Raw genomic sequence first — 20,040 nt, 5'->3', positions numbered from 1 at the left:
GTTCTTGTGAGTCCCGCGAGAGCTGACTGCAGCCATTCAGAGATCAGCGCAGGCTGGCTGGGAAATTTGCTAGACCACCAGTTACGAGTGAGCGGGTGAGATTAAAGTTGCAGCAGTGGTGGCTTTTTTTAAAAAATATGTGGCGGCGGGGGGAGGTTTAAAAATATGCGGTGGCGGCAGAGGCTTAAAAATATGCAGCAGCGGCGGCAGGGGGGTTTAAAATATGTAGCGCCACTGCACAGGGAGCCAGGCGGAGAGAGGGCAGTTAAGCGCAGTGCCTGCGCGGAAGGATGCAGCTCGGGCGACTTCGTTGTGTGAAACGAAGTTCGTTGTGGGAAGCAAGACCTGAAGTTCGTTGTGCGTAGCGTTCGCTGTGCGAGGCGTCCGTTATGCGAGGCACCACTGTACTTGTCTTCCGACCATCCTACGATCCGCGCATGCAAATGAGGGCAATGGCATGCAAAATAGGTAGGGACGCGATTCACTAAAGAAAACCCTGCAACACCGACTGGGCTGGCCGATAGAAAAAAGCGACTGCTGAGGACCAGTCGCTGAAGCCCTTTGCGACTGCCCTGCCTTCTGCAGCCCTGCTCTCTGCCCTGATCTCCTACTGCCCCCAAATGCCTCCTGCAGCCTTGAACGTCCCTGCCTGCCTGCCCCATACATGGCCGTGGCTGCCGGGAGCCACAGGCATACCCATTCGCACCTGTCTCCAGGCAATCCAGGCTACTCCTGTAATTGTATGGGCTGGCCGGGCCCCGGGCAGCAGCCCCCGCTCGTATATCCTTCTGCCGCTTGTCTATCCCCGCTCGTCTATCCTGCCGGGCATGGGGAAGCCATGGGGAAGGAAAATATGTGGATCCCCCCCCCCCCGAACATGCCTGCCTGCCCCGAACTCTCCCACCCTTCCCTGCACTGCAAGCCCATGATTTTAACCCACGGGCTTAAGTGGGTTAAAACCATGGGCTCCCAAAATTTCCTCGAACGCCGGCCCTGAGGTCCAGCAATCGGATTCCCTGTCTGCGCTCAGTAAAAAAAAAATAGAAGAAGAAAAAATCACCAAAAGCCAACTTCAACGGCCCGGAGGTCCAACGCATGCTCAGACCATCTGGTCTGCGCATGCGCGGGGATCGCTATAGTGCAATCCATGCCTGCAGATGGGGGCGTTCCTCCGATCACCCTCATCTGCATGTTAGAGTTTCCTGAATTAGTCGGACCTGCCCAGATCGAACCCGGATTAGGCCCGATCGGGCAGGTTAGTGAATCCTGGGCATAGTGTGCAACTCCCAAATGGAGCGTTGCCGAGGGGAGGGTGTTGGTGGGCCACGGGCATTTCCAGAATGTAGGCACAATGTTATTGAATACTTGGATTTGCACGTTTAACGGTCATTGGTTGGGCACCCCTTCAATCCGTTCAAAATGCTGCTGCACGACTCATATTCTGCGAGAGCTGCCATGTTGCCCTTCTCCTCAGGTCATTTCATTTTCTCCCCATCCATTTCTGAATACGGTTCAAACTCCTTTTACTGACTTACAAGTGTTTTCACTCTGTAGCCCCTCAATACCTCTCCTCACTTATCTCCACCTATGCTCCTGCCCCCCCCCCCCTGTTAACTCTGTTCATTGCAGAAAAGGTCTAGGGCAAAACGTGAGGCTAGATCTGTTTCAATAATGAATAAGTGCCAAAAAAGTATACATATTGCACTATTGTTTAGCACAGGGGTATTAGCATCAGTCCTCAAGGGCCACAATCCAGTTGGGTTTTCAGGATTTATCCAATGAATGTGCGTGAGATTTATATTTGCACATACTGCTTCCATTTTATGCAGATAGATCTCATGCACACTCATTGCGGAAATCCTGAAAATTCAACCTGGCAAAGGCTGACGTTGGATACCCTTGGTTTGGCACATCCTACTGAATCCCCTGCCATAAATGTCACTGCACACCACTGCTTAGATTACACCTAAGCCTATCACCTCTAAATTTCATACCATGCCCTCTTACCCTGGAGTACTCTTTCAGTTGAAATAGACTGGCCTCATGTCTATTTATGCCACTTAGAGTGTGATAGAGACGTTTAAATATCTTATCTCCCACCTTTCTTCCAAAGTACACTTATTGAGATCTTTAAGTCTGTCCCCATACGCCTTATAACTAAAACCACCAACCAGCAGTATATACAATTTTCTAAATGAGGTCTCACCAGAGTCTTATACAGAGGCATCAATACCTCCTTTTTCCTACTGGCCATACTTCTCCCTATGTACTCGAGCATCCTTCTAGCTTTCACCATCCATCGTCTTTTTAATCTGTTTGGCCACCTAAAGATTATCACATACTATCACTCCCCTTTCATGCACAAAAGTTCTTCAACCCCTAAACTCTATGGTTTTCACAATTATTAGATGCCTTGGTCAAGGGGAGGAGATATAGTGACTTTAGAGTAGGCTTCTACATACAGCTCTGTATTTGTAAAATATAATATAACTAGTCTTTAAGCCCGTTACATTAACAGGTGCTAGAATATATGTCTGTCTGTCTTTCTTTCTGTCTCTCTCCCTGCCCCTGTCTCTTTCTTCCTTTCTTTCTGTCTCTCTCCCTCCCGCTGTCTGTCTGTCTTTCTTTATGTCTGTCTCTCTCCCTGTCCCTCTTTGTCTGTCTTTCTGTCTCTCTTCATGCCCCTGTGTCTTTCTTCCTTTCTTTCTGTCTGTCAAGAACATAAGAACATAAGAACATAAGAAGCGCCATCTCCGGATCAGACCTTCGGTCCATCAAGTCCGGCGATCCGCACACGCGGAGGCCCTGCTAGGTATACACCTGGCTTATTTTATAGCCAACCATATCTTTATATGCCTCTCTCAAGGAGATATGCATCTAGTTTGCTTTTGAAGCCTAGGACTGTCGATTCCGCAATAATCTCCCCTGGGAGAGTATTCCAGATGTCAACCACTCTCTGTGTGAAGCAGAACTTCCTGATATTAGTCCTGAACTTGCCCCCCCTTAGCTTCATTTCATGTCCTCTTGTCCGTGTCAAATTGGACAATGTAAATAGTTTTTTCTGCTCTATTTTGTCGATTCCTTTCAGTATTTTGAAGGTTTCGATCATATCCCCACGCAGTCTCCTTTTCTCAAGGGAGAACAATCCCAGTGTTTTAAGTCGATCCTCATATTCCAGTTTCTCCATACCCTTCACTAGTTTAGTTGCTCGTCTCTGCACCCTCTCCAGCAGTTTTATATCCTTCTTTAAGTAGGGAGACCAATGTTGGACGCAGTATTCCAAGTGGGGTCTGACCATTGCCCTATAAAGCGGCATTATAACTTTCTCCGATCTACTCGAGATTCCTTTCTTTATCATGCCCAACATTCTATTTGCCTTATTTGCCGCTGCCGCGCATTGTGCCGACGGCTTCAGGGTCCTATCTATCAGTACACCCAGATCCCTTTCTTGTTCACTTTTTCCCAGAGTTGCACCTGACATTCTGTACTCGTATTCCTTATTTTTACTGCCTAAATGCATTACCTTGCATTTCTCCACGTTGAACTTCATCTGCCATTTCTCCGCCCATTTTTCTAACCGACACAAGTCGCTCTGGAGTTCCTCACTGTCCTCCTGCGATCTGATTGCCCGGCAGAGTTTTGTGTCGTCTGCAAACTTGATGATCTCACTGGATGTTCCGTTTTCCAGGTCATTGATATAAATATTAAAAAGGATCGGCCCAAGTACCGAGCCTTGGGGTACACCACTAGTCACTTTCTCCCAGTCGGAGAACTTCCCATTTATGCCCACTCTCTGCTTCCTGTTTTCCAGCCATTTGCCTATCCATCTTTGTATATCTCCCTCTATGCCATGGCTTTGTAGTTTCCTAAGAAGTCTTTTGTGTGGAACTTTGTCAAATGCTTTCTGGAAGTCCAAGTATATTATGTCCACCGGCTTTCCACTATCAATTTGCTCGTTCACGGTCTCAAAGAATTGGAGTAAATTCGTCAAACACGATTTCCCTTTCCTGAATCCATGTTGACTGGGTTTCATCAAGTCATGTGTGTCCAAGTGCTGAACTATGCTATCCTTGATCAGTGATTCAATCATCTTGCCGGGGACAGATGTAAGACTCACAGGTCTATAGTTGCCCGGCTCTCCTCTCGATCCTTTTTTGAAAATTGGCGTGACGTTCGCTTTCCTCCAGTCGTCTGGTATCTGACCAGTTCTGATTGACAGGTTTGCAAGTTTTTGCAGTAACTCTCCGATTTCGACCTTCAATTCCTTCAAGACTCTCGGGTGAATTTCATCCGGTCCAGGGGATTTGTCACTTTTAAGTTTGTCGATCTGGTAGTATATCTGATCTAAGTTCACTTCAACTGTGGTGAGGCTGTCCTTTATTTCTCCTGTAAACAGTTTCTCCACTTCAGGTATTGTTGAGGTGTCCTCCTTCGTAAAGACAGACGCAAAGAAGGAATTTAGTTTGTCTGCGATTTGTTTATCTTCCTTGATGTACCCTTTTCTTCCCATGTCGTCCAAGGGTCCCACTGCCTCTTTTGCAGGTTTTTTCCCTTTCACGTATCTAAAGAAGGGCTTGAAGTTTTTGGCCTCCCGGGCTATTTTTTCCTCATAGTCCTGTTTTGCATCCCTCACCGCCTTGTGACATTTCTTCTGTTCATCTTTATGTTTGTTCCAGGCTTCGGTTGTCTTCGTGCATTTCCATTTTTTGAAAGAGTCCTTCTTTTCTTTTATGGCTTCCTTCACCTGTATGGTAAGCCATGCTGGTTCTCCTTTGCCTTTAGTTCTCCGATCTTTGGAAATCCTCGGAATGTAGAGATCTTGTGCTTCTGCAATAGTATTTTTCAATAGGCACCATGCCTGGTCTACTGTTTCAAGTTTGTCCACCATCTTCTCGAGTCGTTTTGTTACCATGGCTCTCATGCAATCGTATTTACCCTTTTTAAAGTTTAAGGTGGTGGTTAAGGTTTTGGCATGTTTCCCTTTCCCGATGTCAAGTTTAAAGTTGATTACATTGTGATCACTCGTTCCCAGTGGAACCACGACTTCTACTTCTGTTATCGGTCCGGTGAGACCATTTAGGACCAAGTCCAAGGTGGCGTCGCCTCTTGTCGGCTCTTTTACCATTTGCTCCAGGAAGCAATCCCCTAGCACCTCCAGGAACTTGGCCTCCTTGCCGCAGTTGGAGGCTCCTAGTTTCCAGTCTATTCCTGGGAAATTGAAGTCTCCCAATATAACTACATTGCCTGTCTTGCATACTTGTTTGATTTCCTCCATCATTTCTGAGTCAGTGACCTCCGCCTGTCCTGGGGGACGATAGTAAAGGCCAATTTTTGTATCTGCGCCATTGTGACCAGGAATTTTGATCCAGAGGGACTCCAGCTTCTCTTTCCTGTCTGTTGTAATCATTCCAACAGAATCTATTCCTTCCTTAACATATAGGGCAATACCTCCACCTTTCTGCCCTTCTCGATCCCTTCTATATAGTTTGTATCCCTGTAGTACTGTGTCCCATTTGTTTTCTTCATTCCACCATGTTTCTGTTATGCCAATGATATCCATGTTCTCTTGTCTTGCTATCGTCTCTAGTTCTCCCATTTTGTTTCCTAGACTTCTAGCATTTGTATACATACATCTAAGTTCCCTTCGTGTTACCTTTTTGGACCTTCTACTCTTGGCTGTCCTTACAGTTTCATTTACGGTATCCTTTACTGCTCCTGTGTTATCTCCCATGTTTGCTGTGTGGTCATCCCCTCCTGTGTCTGAGTTGTCCCTTCCTGCTTGTTCTCCTTTGTTGGCTGTGAGGTCGACCTCTCTTGTGTATGAGTAGTAGTCCTTTGTTCCTACGTCGGGGCATCCTGTTGTCCGTGCCATCGACCGGTGGTCGACTGTCGGCTTTCCCCTGTCCTTCAGTTTAAAGCCTTCTCTATTGCTTTCTTCATGTTGCCTGCCAAAACTCTTGCTCCTTCCTTGTTGAGGTGTAGTCCATCCCTTCTGTAGTATTTACTTTTTCCCCAGAACGCCGTCCAGTTGCGCACGAAGTCGAAGCCTTCGTCTTCGCACCATCGTCTCATCCAGGCGTTGATCACTTGCAATTCCCCTTGTCTCTTTCCATCTGCTCTGCGCTGTCTATCTTTCTTTCTCTCTCCCTCCCTCTGTCTGTCTTTCTGTCTCTCTCCCTGCTCCCTTTGCAGCAGCAGCATTTCCCTTCCCCTCACTTCCCTGTGCAGCAGCAGCATTCCCTCCCCCTGCACTTCCCTGTGTAGCAGCAGCAGCAGCAGCAGCAGCGGTATTTACCTCCTCACTTCCTCCTCAATAGTTGTCTGTCCTATTACCTGCCTCCTCCGTCTCCATCTCCATCTCCGTCCTTTACCATTGCTTCCCCCTCCCCAATTTTCCAATTAATACTCCACAGCTGCCGACAGCCGCCGCTGCTACCTACAGCTGCTGACAGCCGCTGCGGCGGCCGACATCCACCTCGGGGGATTCTCGCGCATGCGCACTCCTAGCTGTGATGCCCTACAGCGCACGGAAAACAAGAGCACACAGGTGGGAGTGTGCATGCGCGCTTAGGACTTTATTATATTAGATATATAGTGAAGTGCCTAATGTAAGAAAGGTAAAATAGAAAATCCCAAAAAAGGGCATTATACATACCCAGAATGCAGAATGGTATGAATAATAATCGATTAATAACCCGCCCCTTTTTTTTTTTAAACAAAACAGTAGCGTGGTTTTTAGCGTTGGCCACGGTGATAACAGCTCTGACGCTCATTCCTATGAGTATCAGAGCTGTTACCACCGCAGCCGGTGCTAAAAACCCCTGCTATTGTTTTGGGAAAGTGTGTGTGTGTGTGTGGGGGGGGGGGGGGTAAGTTACAAGCTGGAATAAAATAAAACATTTGGTCAAAATAAAAGCATAGTTAAAAACAGCAGGGGATGTGCCTTTTTACATTTATATGTATGAGTACTTCATTATGGGGTCATTTTGCTAAGCTGTGAAAGCACTAATTCATAACTTACGGTACTATGGTTAAAAATGCCTCGGCTGTCCTGTGGTAATTTTGGCATCGGTATACATTATCCATGCGCTGGAGATGGGTCTGGAAGCAGAGTGGGTGTAAAAGGGTGGTTTAAAAAAAACAAAAAAAAAAAAACTGTGGCTTTTGTGAGGTTGGGTTCTTTCTTTTTTTTTAATCTTTATTCATTTTTAAACTCACAATAAGTGGTAACTTAAAATACATACATTTTATATTTTAACATCACTTAATATATTTTCAAATTCTAATTCGCGTCAATTATCCCCCCAATCCATGACTGAGCAGCTCATGATTTCAGCCTGGTGGAGCTGATTCCCTTGGCATCTTCATTACCATCAAATGAGCTCTTGAGTTTAGCGCGTGTATATATTTTGCGCATGCTACAACGGCTAACGCACCTTAGTAAAAGAGGGGGTATATTAGCTTAAAGTTGCTTTTTGCATTTTTAGGATGTGCAGAAGGTTGAGGTGGTTTAAAAAAAAAAAAAGTATTATTTTATTAAATTACAATAGTGTAATACGTTTGACTAAAAATAGCTAATTATGACAGAGAATACACCATTTCATATAAATAGTACATAGAAGCATAACTATACCCCCTTCCATCAATTATTGATAATACTAAAAAGCTTTATTACTGTAATAAAAAGATTTAATATCCATTTTTCCAGTATCTTTCCCTCCCTTACCCCTCTTCCGCCCCGGATATGTAATGAAAAGACTCAGAAGGTAATACATTATCCTTTACTGTGAAGCAACAAATAAAGTCAAAGGACTCCATATTTTTTTTAAATAAAGCACTAAATCCTAAACATTCCGCGTTCATTCTCTCATATTGATATGCATTACATACATTTGTCCACCAAAATGTATAATTTAATCTATCGTGGCTTTTCCAATTCTTTGTGATCAATTGAATCGCAATTCCAGTCAAAATCAAGAAAAGGGGATATAGGTTGAGGTGTATAATGCTCTGGGATATGTGCTTCAAATGAGGTTTGTACATGAAACCTGCTGTCCAAACTGATAAACTAGCAAAAGTGATCTATCATTACAACCATTTGTAGTAATTTTCTTTAAATAGTTTAGTGATGATTTTTTTTTTTTCATTGCAGGCTTGGGGATCAGTTTTACAAAGAAGCTATTGAACATTGTCGCAGCTACAACTCCAGACTCTGTGCAGAACGCAGTGTTCGTCTTCCTTTTCTGGACTCGCAGACTGGCGTTGCTCAAAATAACTGCTACATCTGGATGGAGAAGCGGCACAGGGGACCAGGTATGTGTTTTGTCAGCATGGGTCTGCTAATGGGTGAGCCCGGTAAACCACAAGGGATTTAATTACCGGAAAGTTAAACTGCTTATGGACTCGCTGCTGTTGTTCAGCCCTCTAGGTACTGAGGGGATTCTCTTTGGTTACTCCAGGGAACATCTCCTAATTATTCATTCCTTCCTTCTGTGCATCACAATTATTTCTCAAGCTGTATTATCACAGCTGATCTTTGTTTCCATTGATCGTTGTTTTCAAGTGAAGCATTTAAGTACACAGAACTGGCTAGGTATATACCCTAAACATTCCCTGCTCTGTCTAGCTTATTCCAAAAGTTAACAGCGATACTAATTTCTTTCTTTGCCTTTTTATACAAAATGTTTTGCCAATTGAAATTTGAGTTTAAAAAAAAAATCCGTTGTCTCCGTTTTCCATGTTTAGCCTTGTAAATAAGAGCTTTGGGATTACATTCTATTTTGTCTGTAGGGACCTTTGGCATTTAAAATCTCTCTCTCTCTGGCCCAAACCTATTTACCCAAGAGTCTCCTTTTCTTATATAGTGTTCCTAGGACACACAGCCAATAATCTTAAGTGTTAATCAAATAATTTTTTCTTTTCCTTATAATACAAATGCACTACAGCAAACCCAATAATAAAAATAAAATATTATTCAATGCAGTAACTGTGGTTGCCTAGTCCTGGCAATCATCACTGGTTTTCTAGCGGAGACCACGTTGACAAAAAATAAATTTCAATGTCAGAAATAAGATCATTGCTAGACAAGGGAGTCAGCACAATGAATCAGGTAGTTGTTCTCCAATGACAAAGCTATCCTAAGGGGTTCCTCCTCAGCCGAATTTGGAGTAAGTTATATAACTACCATATATACTCAAATATAAACTGACCCGAATATAAACTGAGGAAACCTTTTTTTTCCCCAAAAAGGAGGAAAAAGGTTGACTCGCATATAAACCGGGGGGGAGGGGGGGGGGTTAATATTCAAGTGCAATGCCCTGCCAGGCTTTGCACCCTGTTCCCCCTCCCTCCCTGCTATGCCAGGCTCTGCATCCAGCCCCCTCCCTTACTCATTTGCCTGCCCTGTCAGTCTCTACACCCAGCTCCCCTCCCTCTCTGCCCTGCTAGGATCTACATCCAGCCTCCTCGCTCCTCTGCCAGTCTCTGCACCCAACCCCCTCTTTTCCTGTACCCTTTTCTGTACCTTGTCCCCCCTCCCTCTCGAATCCTTACTGGCCTACACCAGGCCTGCCATAACTCCTGGTGGGCCAGGAGAGGAGGGTTCCCTCTCGCCTCCTGTCCTGACCAACTTTCAAAAGTTTTACCTCCTTTCCCCCCCTCCCTGCATACCTTTTGAATCCCTGGTGGTCCAGCAGTGAACCGTGGCAGGAGTGACTTTTCTTTGCTCCTGCCTATGCAGAACCATTAGCTGATTGGCTGCCGCAAGTTCTTACGGGAAATAAAATTGTTCAAAGTTGCCTGGGGCTGGAGACTGAAGAGATCCTTCCTGTCCCAGCCCACTGCTGGACTACCAGGTTTTATGACAGGCCCAGCAGAGGCAACAGGTTCGGTAGGGGGTGGGGGGTCAGCGCTGAAACAAATATAAACAGAAACCCCCATTTTGGGGCCATTTTTTGGCCCAAAAATCTTGGTTTATATTAGAGTATATACGGTAAATGTCTACCCCTCATTTTCTTTCCCTAAGCTCATCTCCCCCCATACATTTTTACTCTCGGTCCCCTAGTTCTTCATTCCAACATGCTCCCTTCCAAATCAATCTTAGCTAGTCCCAATCCCTGTTCTGATCTCAACACCTACCAGTTAGCTTTCATCAACCTTTCTCCATTTCTAATCCTTTCAAGCTAATTTTCCTCTCAAATTTTGTAATCCTCCTATATTTACTTCATAGGTATGTTTGCAATGCCACCTCCGGAACAACTATTCTGTTTTCTTTTGGTACCACATGACTGTCAGCAAGTTTGCGCTGCTTAATATCCAGTCTTTCACACTGACTTCTCATTCTTAGGAAAACAGTGAAGAGTTTGGGCAACATATGGGTCAAACTTAGAGAGCTGAATGGTGTAGATGGAAAACAGAACAGCTGATATGGAAGTAGTGCCAGTAGCAAGACTCTGGAGAGAGAGGAAGAGTCAGGAGGCCACAAATAGGGTTCATGGGGGCCACCACAGGCCTTGCAATGGAAAGTACAGTTCTAAGTCAAACTATTTAGAGGCCTGGGGCTCATTCCATCAGTCTCTAATTCTCTGATATGAAAAAGTAGTTCTCACAAATAAGAATTAGCTTTAATTAAGAGCTTCTTCCTCAGTTCAGCATTCAGACAATATACCTCTTAGACTGTGAGCTCACTAGGAATAGAGAAAGTACCTGCATATAATAAATGTAAGCCACTTTGTTGTACCACAGAAAGACAATGTTATGACCCTTTGACCTTTACCCTTTACCCCACTCCCGCAACGAATTAAACAGCTCAGGAATAAATGGATTGCAGCGGGCACAGAGCTGCACATTCCTCCACACGATACTCCTACAAAATGCCTTTGATGCCTTCTAAAACGATGATGCTCTAATAGGAGAATATGAAGTGGTGTTAAAAGATGAAGCGTGACAGCCAGTGTATCCCAAATCCTCAAGACAACATTAAAAATCTCAAAATAGAACACTTCTGTTGTAAGACTCTGTTATCAGGCATTAGCTTGAGAACACAGTTTGAGGGACACATAAAGGTTAACTGTCTCCTAGAATCCGCAGCTAGCAGGACTTCAAACCAAACCTAAGCGAAATCAGAGAAGGAAAACTGATGTTAAAATGACTTGGCTAGAAACGGTGCCTCTGCAGTACTGAAGGTTTCCGGAATTTGGGAGAGAGAGGCTTAAACCCCTAGTAAACAATCTAGCATTTTCAGAAGTATTATCAGTTTGTGATAAGGGAGAAAACAACCAGCTTCTATACAGGGAAGAGGTAAAACGCGGGCCTCACGGACCTTACGGACTTTCCGGATCTAAAACCGCACGTCCTTAAAAATCTGAGGTCCGTGCATTGACAAGTCCGCCTTCGCTTTCCCTGAAGCTCAGCTCAGGCCCCCGGCTCCCTCGCGGACCTCACAGATCTGAACTGCACGTCACATCCTTAAAAAAACAAGGTCCGCACCACTTTTGAGGTCCCTGCCACTTTTAGTCTCTGGCTCTGACAGAGCTCTATGACAATTTAACTCTGATGGATCCTAGCATAGGGAGGGAAAAGCATTAGGATCCGTCAGAGTTAAATTGGCATAGAGCTCTGTCAGAGCCAGAGCCTAAAAGTGGCAGGGACCTCAAAAGTGGCGCGGACCTCGGATTTTTAAGGATGTGACGTGCAGTTCAGATCCGTGAGGTCCGCGAGGGAGCCGGGGGCCTGAACTGAGCTACCGGGAAAGCGAAGGCGGACTTAATGCACGGACCTCGGATTTTTAAGGACGTCCGGTTTTAGATCCGCGAGGTCCGTAAGGTCCGTGAGGTCTGCATTTTACCCCTTCCCTTCTATACTTGCTTCCAAGCCTGGTGTAAATGAAAAGATTATAGGTAAGTAGGTGGCTGTGGAAATAGAACAATGACATACTGTAATGATGGATTTCATCTTTCTGTGGCAGGAGTATCAAAGTCTCTCCTCGAGGGTCGCAATCCAGTCGGGTTTTCAGGATTTCCCCAATGAATATGCATGAGATCTATTTGCATGCACTGCTTTCATTGTATGCTAATAGATCTCATGCATATTCATTGGGGAAATCCTGAAAACCCGACTGGATTGCGGCCCTCAAGGAGGGACTTTGACACCCCTGTTCTGTGGCAAGAAAAAGGATCCTAAACAAGAAATCTGCATAGTATGTAATCAGGTGTTTAAATGAGAGGAAGACAGCAACAGATGTAAGGGAATGGGTTTGGGATGTCTCCTCAGCAAAAGCATCAAATAATGGAGAAAATAACGATCATCATAATCCACTCATCAGTAACAAAGTGGAAGAGGAGGCTACACAGAATATCAACCATACGTTGCAAAATTGCTGGAAGACTGTGAGTAAGTGTGCACGTTAGTTAGCATATATTCAGTTCATTAGCATGGCTTAAAAAAAATTTTTTTTACCTACGAGTTCTATAAAGGGCGTTATAAATTGGGCATGCAGGGGTCATTTATGCATGTAACTAAATCAGCGAATTGGCTCTACTTTGGCATTAAGTACCAATGAGTGGTGTCAACAGGCACTAATTGGCCCAAATTGATGACTTACGTCCCATCATCTAATTTTAGTGGAGTGCAATTGCAAGGGAGGCGTGGAGGTAGGAAGAGCATGGGTGGATCAGGGCATGCCATAGAGCAGTGGTTCCCAACCCTGTCCTGGAGGACCACCAGGCCAGTCGGGTTTTCAGGATAGCCCTAATGAATATGCATGAGAGAGAACTGCATATAATGGAGGTGCCAGGCATGCAAATCTGCTCTATGAATATTCATTAGGGCTGTCCTGAAAACCCGACTGGCCTGGTGGTCCTCCAGGACAGGGTTGAGAACCACTGCTGTAGAGTATGTACTGTCATTTATGCGCTGAGCTACCAGTGTTCAGGTGCAAGTATTTACACCAACCATTGACATGGCATAAGTGCTTGCATGTAGTGTTACTCATAGCTTTCAAACCTTAATCCTACTCCTCTGCCCTCCAACACAGCCTGCTGATTAACCATTCCCCTTAACTCAGGGATCTCAAAGTCCCTCCTTGAGGGCCGCAATCCAGTTGGGTTTTCAGGATTTCCCTAATGAATATGCATTGAAAGTAGTGCATGCACATAGATCTCATGCATATTCATTGGGGAAATCCTGAAAACCCGACTGGATTGCGGCCCTCAAGGAGACCCCTGCATTAACTGTATGTTGTCTGTCTTGCCTGTTTAGATTATAAGCTCTTAAGAGCAGGGACTGTTTTCTTACTTTTTGTGACTGTATGCAGCTCTGTGTGCGTCTGGTAGCGCTATAGAAATAATTAATAGTGGTAGTAGTAATAGATGCCAAAGTGTGGATTTATGCTAGTATTCTATAATGGCAACTACGTTATGTGCAATGTTGGCCTTGGTGCCTAAGTTTTAACAGCCTTTACTGAAATGAGCCCTTAGGGCCTGATTCTGGAACAGCGCCTGCCGCAGTAGGTGCTTGCAAAATGGTAGGCATTGCATCTGGAATCATGTCCCATATTATGTACAGATGCATTAAAAGTAGGCCAGCGTTGTACAGGCCTACATTTAAGGTGTCTGTCTCACGCCTAAGGACGCCTGTGGCCACTTCTGGTGTAAGTTTTTCAAGTTTCAAGTTTTATTTAAATCTTGATATAACGCTCATCAAAAAAAAGTCTGAGCAGTTTACAATAAAATGAATAAAAAAAAAAAAAAAGAAAGAAGTAATAATGCAGGTACGGGAAACATTACAACCAAACAAGTGGATACATAAGGAATGAGGGGGAGAAATTCAATATTTAAATAGAAAAGAAAGCAAAGGAAAAGCATGCCTACCCCAGCCTTAGGTGTTCATAGGCGTGCCTAGACAACAAAAGCATCAATTGCCGCATTAGACTGTTAGATCATGGTAGGACATCTATCGCTGCCTACATTTGGGACATTGATTTGAGAATCAGGCCCTTAGAGTGTACAAAATAGGTTTAACAAATGTAGGGTGTTTTTAAAAAAATTAAACTAAATGTGTGAAATGATCTGAAAGCAAGCAAACACTGAATTTCTGAAAAATGTCTAAAGTAAACTCAGATTTTTAAAAAACTTATTTACATTTATACTATGAGCACTTATGCTCAGTCTAAGCAATAAAATTCCAGAACTGGAAGCCTTAATGATAGAAGCAGACTTGGACACTGTTGTGATAACACAGATGTGGTTCAATGAATTTTTATGGAATGTGGCGACACTGGCCCATAATCTGTCTAGGAAGGGTAAAGATGGCTGAAAAGGGAAACCAGAAGCTGTTTATATCAAAAATAATATAAAATGCAGGTAATATGGGGAAAGGAGGAAGCCCTGTGAACCATCTTGGAAAGAGGAGAAGATCCTTCAATCCATACTGGTGTGGTCTACAGATCTCTGACTCAGATGGAGAAACTGGATAGAAATTTCATATAAGGGCTGCACTAGAAATTGGCCTTTGCTGTTTTTAGCGCTTGGGTTTCCTGCACACTGAGTTCTCTTCTAGTGGCCACAATTTTGGCTTTTCCATTAATACCCACACGCTAATTTCCCAATTAGTGTATGACAATTCACATATGATCCCTTACTTCCACCTATTTTGTAAGTGGTAGGGGCTCCCATGTTAATCAGCGCACAGCAATGCCCACGTGCTAACTAAACCTACTCTCTCTCTTTTTTAGCACATATTGATTCTGAAGCTACCGATGGCTGAGTGCATCCTGTGGTAGTGCCTTTTTCACACACATCGTAGTAAAAGGGGCCACAAGAAACGGCAGGAACGTAGAGAATGACAAAGGGACAGAATTTGTCCCCGTCCCCATGGATAATTGTGGGAAACCATCCCGTGTCATTCTTTAGTGTCTATTTCAACCTCAGTCCTCCTACACCAGTATTCTTCAATTCAAGGCTTGAGCATCAGTGGTTGTGCCTATTCATATTCTGATTCTACCCGCTTTCCTTAAAGAATGACATGGGGATGGTTTCTCGCAGTTATCCGCGGGGACAGGAACAGTGATGAACTGTGTCACTGTGTCATTCTCTACTCGTGACTTCGATTATTTCATGGTTTTCATCTCGCTGACCCACCCCGCCTCCCTGGAGCTCTCTGTTTACTTACTTTTTAAAGCCTGGTTGTCTAGTGATGAAATGGGGCAGAAGCAATCTTCTCATGCTCCTGCCCCGTGCAGAGCCACAAAGAAAAATGGCTGCCGTGAGTTCCTGCTGTAGTCTCGCGGGATCACCAGGCTTTAAAAAAGTAAATGGAGAGGTCCGGGAGGCGGAGATGGGTCAGAGTCTGCCCTACAGTTATTCGCAAATTTTTCTTATTTGCGGGTTGGCTGTGGACATAACCCTCACAAATATGGAGGGAGGAGTGTAGTTTTAACTTTGCCCTGTTATCTGTTTGGGTATAGCACAGAATATCAGCCATACTAGATGAGGATAGCCTCACCACAGTGAATGTGGACTTGGACATGATATACAATCAGATCGACAAACTAAAAAGTGACAAATCCCCTGGACTGGATGGAATTCACCCAAGAGTCCTAAAAGAACTTAAGGTAGAAATAGGAGAGTTATTACAATCCCTTGCAAATTTGACAATCAGAACAGGTCAAATACCAGACGACTGGAGGATAGCAAATGTCATCCCAGTCTTCAAAAAAGGATCGAGAGGTGAACCAAGCAACTATAGACCTGTGAGTCTTACGTCGGTTCCTGGGAAGATGGTAGAAGCATTAATCAAGGATAGTATAGTGCAACATTTGGATAATCATGATCTGATGAGAACCAGTCAACACGGCTTCAGAAAGGGAAAGTCATGTCTGACGAACTTGCTACAACTTTTTGAGAAGGTGAACAAACACATCGATAGAGGAGACCCGGTGGACATAATATACTTGGACTTTCAGAAAGCATTCGACAAGGTCCCACAAGCGAGGCTTATGAGAAAACTAGAATATCATGGAATAAAGGGGGACATCCTAAGATGGATAGGTAGATGGCTGGAAAACAGATTGCAGAGGGTAAGCATAAATGGGAAGTTCTCGGACTGGGAAAAAGTGACAAGCGGTGTGCCCCAGGGCTCGGTTCTTGGGCCCATTTTGTTCAATATCTTCATAAATGACCTGGAAGAGAAAACAACGAGTAATATAATCAAGTTTGCAGATGACACGAAACTATGCCGGACAGTAGGGTCACTAATGGACATTGAAGAACTCCAAAGAGATTTGAACCAGCTAGGGAAATGGGCGGAAAAGTGGCAGATGAAGTTTAATGTAGAGAAATGCAAAGTGATGCACCTGGGAAGGAAAAACAAGGAACATGAATATAAAATGTTAGGTGTAACATTGGGCAAGAGCGAACAAGAAAGGGATCTGGGGATACTGATTGACAAGACCCTGAAGCCGTCAGTGCAGTGCGCATCGGCGGCGAAGAAGGCAAACAGGATGTTGGGCATGATAAAGAAGGGAATCACAAGTAGATAGGCGGACGTCATAATGCCGCTTTACAGAGCAATGGTCAGACCACACCTGGAGTACTGTGTCCAGCACTGGTCTCCCTACCTAAAGAAGGATGTGACCCTGCTGGAGAGGGTGCAGAGGCGAGCTACGAAGCTAGTAGAAGGTATGGAAAATTTGAGCTACAAAGAACGCCTCAGGAAACTGGGCTTATTTACCCTTGAGAAGAGAAGACTGCGAGGGGATATGATAGAGACTTATAAGATAATAAAAGGATTCGACAAAATAGAGCAAGAAGCATCGTTATTCACATTGTCAAATGTGAATCAGACAAGAGGTCATGGATTGAAGTTGAGAGGCGACAGATTCAGGACAAATACCAGGAAGTTCTGTTTCACGCAGCGAGTGGTGGACGCTTGGAATGCTCTCCCGGAGGAGGTTGTGACGGAGACCACCATTCTGGGTTTCAAGGGCAAGTTGGATGCACACCTTCTTGCAAATCACATCGATGGATACGGGTAAACAGGTTTCATCGGGGAACACCTGGCTTGGCCTCCGCGTGTGCGGGTCACCGGACTGGATGGACCAAAAAGGTCTGATTCAGTGAAGGCGTTTCTTATGTTCTTAACCTCTTGATGCCACCACTCACCTGGATATTCAGTGCCAGCGACCAGTATTAAATATCCAGGTCTAATTTGTCTGGTGATGGTAAGGGCCTGATTCTAAAACCAATGCTCACTAGGTGCTGGTAGATGCAGTTGCCAATCGACTGCTGGGTGCCACCTTTACAATAATGCCTAACAGTGCCTAGGCGTACATGGGCATCGCTAGGCACACTAGAGGTAGGCACTGATATATTTTGGTCTAATTTACCACCCCTAGCGATGTCTAAGTCAACCATACTTATTCTCAGTGGCATAGTACAAGTGTAGGAGGCAATTGGGGCAGTGGCACCCACCCCCTGTGCCCCCCACCCCTCTTTCTGCGTCCCCTGCTCCTTCCCTCCCCCTTTGTACCTTTTAACCTTCGCCAGCACAAGTGGCTTCTGCAAGCATGCTCCTCGCACCAGCGTTGGATTCCCTCTGATGTCACTTCCTGGCCCCGTGACTTGGAAGTGATTCAGAGGGAAACCAGGCTGGCGCGAGAAACAGGCAGAAGCTGCTCACGATAGCGAAGCTAATGTGGAGATATGGGGTGGGGGGGAGGGATGGCGCAAGGGTGGTATGGCAGGGCAGAGAGGTGCCAGTGCCCCCACTGACTTGGCGCTCAGGGCAGTCCACACCCCCTTACTACATCACTGCCTATTCTCTGCTTTTAACCATGTCTACTTTTCAAGTAGGCATCAGAGGGTGCCTCAATTAGGCATTGCTAGGCACCACGCCGATATCCACGTGCAACCTAAATTGATCATTAAAATGTTTAAAAATCATTTTTTAATGGCGTGGTCAATTACCATGCCACATAAACCAATTAAAAACAGTTAAGTTGCGCACAGAACTAACCCCCCTTTTACATATCTGTAGCGTGGTTTTTTAGCTCCGGCTGTGGTGGTAATAGCGCCAGCACTTACAGAAATTCTATGAGCATCGGAGCTGTTACCACTGTGGCTGGCGCTAAAAGCATAACATAACATAACATAAAACTCGCTTGTATACCGCAAATACCATTAAGTTCTATGCAGTTCACAAAGACTAATAATACATAAGAACATAAGAAATGCCTGCACCGGATAAGACCTGAGATCCATCCAGTCCGGTGATCCGCACACGCGGAGGCTCAGCCAGGCGTACCCTGACGCATACATTAGTCACTCGTATCCCTCAATGTGTCCTGCAAGAAGATGTGCGTCCAATTTTCCCTTAAATCCTAGAATGGTAGTTTCTTCCACCATCTCTTTCGGGAGAGAGTTCCAGGCGTTCACCACTCGCTGTGTGAAGCAGAACCTTCTGACATTTGTCCTGGCCGTGTCCCCTCTCAGCTTCAGGCCATGACCTCTGGTCCGAGTCTGGGTCACATTCGCCAATGTGAATAAAGCTATTTCTTACTCTCCATCCTTTCCCCCCTGCTGTTGAGTGAGCTTGCTCCATTTTGTCGATTCCACGCTACGGTTTTGTAAAAAGGGAGGTGGGGCTAAGTTTTGGCGTTGCTAGGTATCCACGATTAGGGTGCCTAATAATAAACTTTATTTTTATATACCGCCCCTACCGCAAAGTTTTAGGCGATTCACAACAAAGAGAACTGGACAATCCAGTGAGAATACAAAAAAAGATCAATTACTATCAGTTAATAAATTTTTCAAATAAATGTGTTTTCAATAATTTCCTAAACAGATGGTAAGACTCAGTCAGCGGTACAATCTTACTCAGCCAGTTGTTCGCTAAACTTTTTTGAGCAACAGGAACTCAATTTCCCCAGTGGTCCACAACACTTCGGCAGGCCCCGATTTTTATCACTCCCAGCAATGCTCCCCCATGCTCTAGTCCTGGGGATCCTCCATCCCCAGCCTTCCTTCCATATCACTACAGTGGTTTTCAAGATGAGGTTCTGTACACTGAGTAGCTGCCCTCTTACAGATCTTCGTGTTGAAACTAGATTTGAATTTGCATATCATACTCTCTCAGAAACAGACATGAAAAATTCAATGACACAGCATAGTACCACAGGAAGTGAATATTACTGGGTGCTAAGCACAGAGAGAGAGAGAGAAAAAAACCATTAGAGCCAAATTATTTTCATAACAATAATTAATGATGTAGAAAAGTGTGAACCTTTGGGACCAGGAAGATTGTAGGTGCTTGCTGAAAGATTTTACAAACCTGAGAAATACTGAGATACCCAAAAGGATCTTCTCTGTTAGTGTTCGTAGTGATAATAATTCTCTATGGTGTGAAACATTACTTCTCTAGCTCTATCCACCTCATCAAAAGCATCAAATTACTGTCAATCAGGAAGCCCTGTGTTCAAAAAGCTGCAGTCACTGGGTAAACAAAATAAAATTATGTTAGCGGCAACTCAGAATCAACTGATTTGAAAAGAAAAGAAAACACCCAAAACACAACCCAGTCACAGTATATCCTGTCATTCTTGAGGTTGGTTTGGCTGCAATAAAAATATCTTCTGAAACCTTCCCATTTAAATAAAGTATATAATATTTTGCTGCATGCTTCATTAGATCTCCTTATTCATCAGGCATTAGCGTAATAATTTTGGGAACTGCTCATTAGGTTGTGCAGCCCACTAAAATCAAAGATGAATTCCTCAGACTGGCAATACCCCAAACAAAAGCTAATTAGCTGTCCTTGAGCTAGCAGTAATCACTCTACTTTGCTTCCATTAATGTAATGACAGTTATATAACCATGAACTGCGATATAATTCAAGTATGTGCAATAACCACAAGCATCAAAATCCCCCAGCCTAAACATTGATGAGGTCAATATATACACTTCCAACCTGGTTCAGAAACCCGTTAGTGAATCAGACGGGAGTCGAGAGAGTTCTTCCATAAGGAGCCACCTAGTTTCAGGTTGC

The 20,040-nt window shown here is 44.5% G+C and overlaps 1 protein-coding gene across 7 annotated transcripts in view; it reads left to right on the top strand.

Moving 5' to 3' along the window:
* DPF3 (double PHD fingers 3) overlaps positions 1 to 20,040 on the top strand; it is a 419,567-nt gene that overhangs the window by 202,653 nt on the left and 196,874 nt on the right. For all 7 annotated transcript variants that reach the window (XM_033952007.1, XM_033952009.1, XM_033952011.1 and 4 more), the window contains one exon: positions 8,153 to 8,313. In XM_033952007.1, the coding sequence (XP_033807898.1) occupies positions 8,153 to 8,313 (161 nt within the window). The remainder of the gene's footprint in view (positions 1 to 8,152; positions 8,314 to 20,040) is intronic.

This window comes from Geotrypetes seraphini, chromosome 7 (genome assembly GCF_902459505.1).
Source record: "Geotrypetes seraphini chromosome 7, aGeoSer1.1, whole genome shotgun sequence".
Lineage (NCBI taxonomy): Eukaryota > Metazoa > Chordata > Amphibia > Gymnophiona > Dermophiidae > Geotrypetes > Geotrypetes seraphini.
This window is presented reverse-complemented; position numbering and strand designations above follow the sequence as displayed.